The sequence below is a fragment of the Limulus polyphemus genome, unplaced genomic scaffold (genome assembly GCF_000517525.1).
Source record: "Limulus polyphemus unplaced genomic scaffold, Limulus_polyphemus-2.1.2 Scaffold4371, whole genome shotgun sequence".
NCBI classification, from domain to species: Eukaryota; Metazoa; Arthropoda; class Merostomata; order Xiphosura; family Limulidae; genus Limulus; species Limulus polyphemus.
This window is the reverse complement of record NW_013669981.1, coordinates 57404-66754: the sequence shown is the minus strand read 5'-3', so window position 1 is coordinate 66754 and position 9351 is coordinate 57404. Positions and strand designations below refer to the sequence as shown.

Sequence of the window (9351 nt, the reverse complement as noted above, 5' to 3'; positions counted from 1 at the left end):
CAAGGTTTTGTTGTTATGTTAAAGTTTTTCTTCATTACCCATTCAAGTCGTCTCAAAGGTCTCAAAGTGCGTTCCTCGTCATTGAATTTGGTTTACTTTGTTTTTATATTTGTACGAGCTGTGAATTAAGAAAGGATAATACAAAAAAAAACATTTTTGCCTAACCATTGCTTTTCTAACTTGTATGATGCACAAGTCTAACAATTTGCTACAAAAATTTTTTTTGGCAGTTTAGAACCATTGTTTTTACAACTTTCTAACCTTGTGCTTCTTTTAATTGGGCAAAAGTAATGTTAAAAAGTTTATTTACTTTTTATTTTATTATAAGATATGTTTTTAATGCTATAAACAGTATAGTTTTTACACTCACACTAACTAAAATGATGTGGTTTACTCAGCAATGTCTTGGAAATGGTTAAATATTACAGACAATTATATTTCTTCATTCTTACTTGTACTCTTTTAACTCTGTTTGTACACTATACTTAAGACAAACCAGATGTTAATCACTTATTTCTGTGTTTCATAACAAACAGATAGGGACATGGGAGCCAGGCATCGGGCTCAAGCATGCACTATCCAGATTATCCGTGTTGAGGAACTCCCAGCTTCTAAATGTAGGAGACCCCACATGAAACAGTTTCACGTAAGTGTGGATATTGTAGGCTTTCAAGTAATTGATGTTTAATTTTGGAACTTTGTACTGTTATTTCTTGCACTATTCTATAGCCCATTAATTTAAACAATTTTTGGTGGGTTAGAAGTGTGTGCAAAAAGAGAAGACCAGCCTGTCGCCTTCCTTCTGTTTTAACTGTATGGTTGGAAGTGAACTCAGGTTGGTACAAACTAATGTAGTTTAGATGCTAATATTTTTCTCAAACCACTGAAAGGGTTTCAAGGCATGGGAAAAATCATTTATTAAAACTTACAAGTTGGAATTGGAAAACTTAGTGATTGAAGTAGAGCAAGCAACTTTTAAGTACGGAAACTAAGATTGGGCAGGATTCGAAGTTCAGTTTCTCAGTGCTGTGTATTGGACAGATTATTTATCCAACAATTAATTCCATCTTTCTGTTTTTTTATTAATAAATACCATTTGCTATTGTGTTATAAACATAGTTTCACTGTGGTGTGTAAAAGACAACTTAAAACACCATACACTCCATATGTAACCTAGGAAGTTTTATTTAAAATATCTTTAATAGCTATATAATCTGCCTGACAAATAGAACTGCGGTTTCCAGCTCTTGGAAACTATTGGACAGTGAATAAATTTGACCAAATTGTAGAACTTAAGTAGTAAAATAGAATATACAAATGTAAGTTGTCTAGATGATTTGTTTCATATAAGGTGTTGTTAGTTGTACTTAAATATGAATTACTACCAAAGTATTTTCCCCATCATATTGTCTTTTGTGTAAAAAATAAATATGCTTGATTGTGATATATTTTGAAATTCTGAACTGAATCATTGCTCTAATAAAGGTCTGATGTGTCAAGCAGTTTTTATTTTCCTTTAACAGTGTTTTAGATTTACCCCCCCCCCCCATTTATGGCAGGGAAAGTGTTAAGAACACAGTTATCATTCTAATAATTTACAAATTCAAAACAATTTTTGAGAAACCTTATAAACCAAAAATTTGGCTTACCAGTTTAATGTACTACTCTTTCTACAAGTTATCTTTAAGAATGGACATTAATTATATGGTCTTTACTTTTTCAGGACAGCAAAATAAAATTTCCACTACCATCAAGGATAAATCGGAAATTCCACAAACCTCGTTTTACAACTGTTCGACCAGATGTTAAGTTTTAAAAGCACTTTCTTGAGAACTGTGCTGGAACTAGGATTGTAAAAGATGTTAAGACAAATAAAAGCGTAATTTGTCAGCCTACATTAGATGTTTGTGGTGGTTAAGAGTCATTTAAAATCTTTAAATACTCCAAGCTGTTTGACCATTCTGACATTACCATCCTCTTCATTTTTATGGTGTCCATCTACTTTAAACAATAAGCTGGAAAAATGTACTGAAGTAACTTGTTTGATAAGAAGTATAGTTTTCAACATAGAAAAATGTTTTATTTTTTTCCAAAGTTGACACACACACAAAAGGAACTAGCCATTAATTCTGCATAATTTATAGCTAAGATGAAAGTTAAGAAAATGCTACAAAAACTATAATACCATTAAAATTATTAATTTTTCTTTCTCCCATAATGGGATTGTGCTCTTGAAACCTTACAATAGAAACCAAAGGTTAAAACCACAGTGATATGAAAATATACATAATGCTGAACTTGCAAAAACTGTACACTTGAATCTAATTGGAATTTTATACATAGTTCTTTTTAACCAATATTTGTTTGTTACAACTGACTTCAATATAAAATTTTATCCAGGTGTCTGGTCATACATAAGCTCTTTATTAGAAATGACTATATCAGAAAAAAGCAACTTTTAAAAGGAATCTAATTAACTGGAAATTATAATAAGAGCACCTTAACAAATAATTTGTTGACAATATAAAACACTTATGACCATGACCAGACACCACTTCCATCTGGAGGATCCCTTAACTTTTGATAATTTTTCAAACTGAACATTTATTTAAAGTTCCACATTCTATAATGTATGTGAGCAAATTCTCTTTTTTTTTCCCAAAGCAACCATTGTTGTTTCTGTCTTTAGAGAATTTGAAGCAGCATTTAATACTTAAAAGAAAAAAAAAGAGTAGTTTGTCTTCTCAACCTAACAAATTCACATACTTCTTTGTTCACTTCTCAGTCTAGTAGTAGTCAGCATTGCAACTGGAATTTAAGAAGATGCAGGGTTTTGAACCTGCATGATAAGCCTAACACATAGGCTAAAGTTAAAATGGCTTGTCCATTGGAAAACAAAAAAGGATACTACATGCTTGTCTAAGGTAGCAACATTACCAATACATGATTTAAGAGAACCACAGAAAATTGAATACCGTTTTTGACAGATACATATTTAGGTAGTAAAATAAATTGTACTTAAATGGTATATTCTTCTTCACTTTACAGATTTATTAAGAATAAATATTAGTAGATGCAATTACCAGAGATCTCGGGTATCAAGTTAGAATATTGTTGGTTTTAAACATGTTTCCTTCACAGTTTGTTTGATTACCAACTTTTACTATAAGAATTTTTTTCTTCAAGACAGAAAATATTTTGAAATGTAATAACAGCTGGCTAATCTAGAATCATTGCTTCAAAACGTAGACTGTGACGAGATTATAAAATTAAAACATTCATCATTCTACAAAATATACAGGACTTGATTATTGGGTCTGCTTTCCCACGATGAATTCACACACATGAAATATAAACCACAATGGATGATCTGACAAATAACGATCTATTTACCCCATCATTACACAAACCTAAACTCCACTTTAGAGTGAAATCTATCCATCAACAACAGCAAACACTGACAGTGGCATTGATGAACATTCACGTCCAGGTTTGATAACACTGGAAGTATTCTGAGCTGGAGATAGGCCACCATTTACCATTACTTGTTTGGTATCCTCGTTCCCTGTGGGGCATGAACTACTGTTTGACTCTTCTAAAACTTGCCTTTCAAGTGACAGTAAGTCTGTAGACTGACTGCCATAATCACTGTCTGAAACTTCTGTTTTGATGTCAATGGGAGCCACTACCATTGCTTCTCTAGCAGACATCTCGACACAGCCAGGGCAAATGTAGTCCTCTGTTTCACTGACATCCTTCAACTCCAAACCCATGCAATATAAATGGAACCATTCCTCACATCCTCCATCACATTGAACCCAGTTGACTGCTTCTCCTGAAATAACCACATGTGAATACAGTATTAAATAATTGCTCATGATGAAAATAAAAAAGTACTAATATTCCTTCTTTTTAATACAGTAAGTGGTGTGTAAACATTCACTCTAAACACTGCATCACGACCACAATTTAATCTTCAATTATCAACTAACATGCCTGTATTCATTGCTCCTTACAAACTACATACACTATGCTTCCCAACCATCTGTTTAATTCTCAACATGTACACATTCTTTTCATATGCTGTAGGTAACTGTGTAACAATGGAAATGCTAAGAGCTCAAAGTTCATAAACAGACTGAAGAACTAAGTATTACTTGGAAGAATAACAGGTGCTAGAAAACTGCATTATATAATGAATAACCAATGTAATATTTTGGTTACTAAACCTTAAACCACATCCCACCCCTTCAGTGGTTGCATGGACATTTCAAAAGTCAGGTTTATTTTTTTCACAATTTTCAAACAATGTAATGTTTACTGTTATTTTAAATATGTTTTTGTTAAGTACATAACTTTAAAAAAATATATAGATGAGTTATAATGAGCCAGACATTTAATAGGGCTTGTTTCATACTGTATGAAAATGAACACTGTTGTACTAAGAATTACTGAGCTATCAGCTGATGCTTGTCATAAGAAACAAACTTTTGTTAATTCTAACCAATATTATGCTTATTTTGGGGTAACTTTGAGATTTATGTAACAATACTAAGTTAGTACTCAAAATAGGCAAAAGTTTTTTAGATCAGAGCCACATTAGGCTATCTGTTGTGTTCTCCATGGGAAATCAAACCCTGGATTTTAGTATTTTAAATTCAGAGACTTCAGCTGTCCCACTAGGGTATATAAAAAATTTTTAGCATTTTCCTTACCTGAAAATATATTTCTGATAGACACTCATCTCTTGAGGTCATGCTATTCTGCCTTTAGACTTCCATGCCACCAGACTTGTGAAACTCCCACCTAAAATTCACTTGAATATGCACTACTACATGATGATGTATCATGCAGAAAAAAAACCTCCACCAATAGGAGTGTGACATGTCTCCTTGCACAAATGCTCCCTTTAAAACTATATGCACAAGTCTTCATTCTCTGACGAGGCAAACAAGAAAAGTGCACTGGGATGTAAGGAAGAAGTGTGGGAATGTGCATGAAGGTATCTATCAGAAATACATTTTCAGGTACAGAAAATGTTAACTTTCTGATATAATGACTCACTTCCATGCTCAGCTTAGCCAGAATTCCATGTTGAGATAGTGAAGGGACCATTGCAGAAAATACCTAGATGAGCCACCTTTCAAGAGCATCAAAAGAAAGCCCATAATGTGCAACACCCTATGACGTGGCTCCATAGGGGCAAACCCATGGATGAATGCATCTAATCTCAATCAGGGTATACTCTTTGCCTGAGTGAAGGATAGGGAGAGGCAAGAAGCCTGAAGGTGTCGCAAGGACGGATGGAATAGGTACATGACCATCCAAGATCTTGCACACAAACCACCAGAATGCCAATATGTTTAGTAAGGTTGGGGCATGTTCAAACTGTACCAATTGTGCTCACCCCCTTGACCATCAGTTTTTAAGGGTCAGTACCAGTTGTGGTAGAACATGTTAAAAGTATCAATGCAAAGCTCCTCAATTGTCAGACACTAAGAGCCCACATTAGTCATGGAAGGAGGGCACTCTAGTGGACACAAATGTATTCAGGAAAACACCACTCAACCATCAGATTCTATGGGCCCCAATTCTAGCTGTGGGAGTAAGGTTAATGAGCAATCCATCACAGTTGGATATTAAAAAACAGCAATAACTCTGCAAGCAAATGCAGTGGGGTCATGTCCTTGCAGGAGTTGGTAAGGGCAAAGTGAGAGTAGGCAAAATGTGTCTTAAATCCACTGGAAGATTGTGATGTGTCCAGACAGGTTGGAGTAGTCCATACTACACTCAAGAAACACTCATGTCCCACTTCACAGTGTAGAGGGTCAGTGTGTTTTAGCACCTCTTTCCAAGTCTCAATCAGTGAATATTCTTCATGGTTTATCACCCCAGTGGCTGGGAGATGGTAAGTGGCAAAGGTCTCCCAATGTCAGAAGCACAACTCGGGTGCTGACTTTTTCCATGAATGGGTACAGTCTAGATCGGACTGAAAAAAAGTACACGAGTAGATCTCCAGTAATCTTACATAACACACCATCTCACAGTGATCACTGATTGGGCCAGGGCAGATAGTCTGAGTACTTCTATTATCCTGGCCTGATGCAGAATTTTGGGTAAGTATACTCTGTGAGGAAAAACTAGCTGCCTTGTGGGATCCAAAAGTAGAAGAACAGTGAGGAAGAAATAAGTAAATGAATATCACACTCATTACAGGTGTAGAGAGCAAAATAGTGGAGATAGTTTAATGTGAAACAAATGATTGTGGGGTAGCCCACATGCCAGCCCAGAGAAAATGGGGGAAAGTTGAAGAATGGAGATTTGAGAGAACATACAAGCATCCACCATCAGAGGGGCAAGTACAAAATGTATGAACTGGTGGATCCAATCCATAATGGGGTATGGAGAGAGGCCCCAGGTAGAGCTGGTGTCCAATTATGAAAGGGCAGTGAGAGGGAATGAGGAGGAGGAAGTGTGTGTCAACATGCTGATAAGCCCAGACAGGACAACAATGTATGTCCAGAAGAGAAATAAAACCAAAAAGAGAAACTTAAGGAGGGGACATCTAACTACGACATTAAGAATAAGCAACTATTTATAAACATCAATGAACATGACATTCTACATGGGACATGGTGAGGATGAAAGAACTGTCTAAACCTTATCTCCTATGTGTACATAAAAGGAGAAATGAACAATTTCAAAACAATATCTTCTAGGTATACATGTTAAAAACAAGAAACTAGAATCAACCATTCATAGTTATATATACATGACTAAGCATTATCTACCAAGAATACATGTGAAGAAGTGATAAACAAGATGAGAACATTACCTTCCATTTGGACATATTAAAAGTCATACACCAGAATGAAGTATCAACAATGATGTGTTACAAGTGAAAGAGCAACTAACTATAAACATTAACGTCTATGTTAATACATAGCAAGGAATAAGTGAATACGACCAACCATCAGTCGAAGTGTACAATGTGAAAGATAAATGAATAAATATGATATACTAAATGGTATATGTTAAAGAGTAAGTATCTATGATTAAACAACCTAAATAGTACAAGTTAAGGATTAATGAATTAAGTTCTAAACAAAATAGTGTATGTAGACACATTATAAAGTAATCGATGATGTCGAAACATCAAGTTCTATGAGTTTACATGTTAATGAAGAACATACTATATCCAAACAATAACTTCTATGTGTTACCTGTAAGACAAGGAAAAAACAGCAGGAGCAAACTGAAACCTAAAGTAAATTCCAGGTGCAGCACTAACAGGGGAGAAAAAGGAAACAATGGGTAGAAGGCATACGCAAGATTGGAAAGTCAAAAGATATTCAGTAAGTAGAGAAGTATTCCGTTTTATCCTCTTCAGCTTCAAAATCTGTGAAGGGAAATGAGTGGCAGGGACTTAATAAGAGGGTCCAAGTGGCAACACGGACCACACCCACATGGTGGATGATGTTATGTTACTCTTTTTCTTACTGTATTTTCAACCTGAATGGCACCTTTTGCAATACAAAATGGCTGTCATGATCTCAACAGGCAAGAACTTCCTAAATTGTGAGTGGTATTTGAACTCGCATCAGGAGAAAAAAGAATTCACATTAATCTATGAATTAATGTTGAAAATAGAGAAATATTTACTTCAAGTCTCAGCAAAAATATATACATCTAATCACAATTATGCCGAGGAAAAGAATGAAGACTTTCACTCGTTAATGTGAAGGGAGCATTTGCGCAAGGAGGTGTGTCACACTCCTACTGGTGGAGGGTTTTGCTGCATGATACATTATCATGCAGTAGCATAAGTTCATGCATTTCCACATGAATTTTAGGTGGGAGTTTCACAAGAATAGTGGCATGCAAGTCTCTAAAGCACAATATCACAACGTCGAGAGAAAAACAGCTAATCTGTGCATGGAGATGAGTCGTTGTATCAGAATTTGTTGGTTAACATTCGAAGGTAACATGAACATGATGAGTGAGAAAACCCCCAAAATGCCTGGAACACTTACAAAAACATGCCACAGTTGAGGGTGCTGGTGTTTTTGTTAATTACCTTACCTAATTATTAAACCATCTTACCACCATGCATAAAAATTATACAATTTGCTGGCCACACTTAAAATGTAAGAGTTAAACAAAACCAATATTCTTATGACAATGGAACTTTCAAATATATCTTTCAATAACAAGCTCTTTTTGTTAGAGAAATTAACATTAACCATACAATTATCCACATCTAAACACACTATTTTGACCCAGCAGTTTTCAATCTGTGGTCTGCTGGCCAGTCAAGATTTATATTTTTAAAAAAAGTAGGTGGTCCACAAACAAAAATGTTTACAAATTAGAGGCTTTAAAATCTGTGCACAAAGCTGCTTGTGGGTTCATTACTTTGTTGGTTACAAGATCCCTAATATAACAAGCAAGTCTCACACAAAAATTATAAACAAAGATAACATTAATAATTACAATTAATCCCACTAATTACTACTGGGGGTTTCTCATGTATTTCACATAGAATATGAATGACATTTTTTTGGCACTACTGAGTGTTGAAATAAGCAAAAACAATTACACCCTAAGTTGCAACATACGGACCTCATTGGTAGTGGGTATGTAAATGAGAAGATAAGTTCAAGGTTATGGACTCATAAGAATATAAAAAGAGTTCTTTTTTTTAGCTACCAAAAATGCAAATAAACTGTAGCATACATTTGAAAAAATAACAATGCATTTAACATTATAAGAAAATCATATTTATACTTTCTTACCTGTCGGCCGTAAACACTTAGTAGCTGAACAAAGATCCTCCTCTTCTTCTGAATGAGAGTCCTTTTCTACCGCTCCATCTTCTGTTTTAACTGATTTTCCCAAAGCTAACTTCACTTGAATACCTTCTTTACTGAAGGGCTTTCTGCTTTGCTTTTTCTTCAATAACTTAGGTTTTGGTTTCAGTGCTTTATTGGGCTTGTCTTCATCTTTCTTCATCACATTGGTCAATGATTCTCTTTTCTCCTTAGCTTCAATCTTCACTTTAAGCGGTTTCTTTGAGAAAGGCTTTAGGCGCTTTGGAGGTCCAAGACTCTTGCTGCTCAAGTTTCCCTTTTCAATGCTGTTCATTGTTGTGGGTCCACTGGTCAGTGGCTTGCCTTCTTTACTTACTTTAAGTTTCTTTTTCTTTGATTTTATATTTTCATTAGGTGTTTTAGCTGAACTCTGTAGCTTTGGTTTAACTAGTTTATCTTTAGCCTAAAAAATAAAAAAAAAATAGTAAATAAATAAAGTACACAGAGGTACTTTGTTATGGAAAAACTTTAAATATTTAAA

General features: G+C 34.8%; 2 protein-coding genes across 2 annotated transcripts in view; one reads left to right on the top strand and one right to left on the bottom strand.

The window, feature by feature from the left end:
• Positions 1 to 1897, top strand: part of LOC106471049 (60S ribosomal protein L18a-like) — a 12869-nt gene extending 10972 nt beyond the window's left edge. The window contains exons 4-5 of the mRNA XM_013931633.2: positions 537 to 646; positions 1724 to 1897. Of these exons, the coding sequence (XP_013787087.1) occupies positions 537 to 646; positions 1724 to 1816 (203 nt within the window). The 3' untranslated portion in view covers positions 1817 to 1897. The remainder of the gene's footprint in view (positions 1 to 536; positions 647 to 1723) is intronic.
• A 1291-nt stretch (positions 1898 to 3188) lies between these two features.
• LOC106471050 (lysine-specific demethylase 5A-like) overlaps positions 3189 to 9351 on the bottom strand; it is a 61632-nt gene continuing 55469 nt past the window's right edge. The window contains 2 exon segments of the mRNA XM_013931634.2: positions 3189 to 3835; positions 8796 to 9273. Of these exon segments, the coding sequence (XP_013787088.1) occupies positions 3435 to 3835; positions 8796 to 9273 (879 nt within the window). The 3' untranslated portion in view covers positions 3189 to 3434.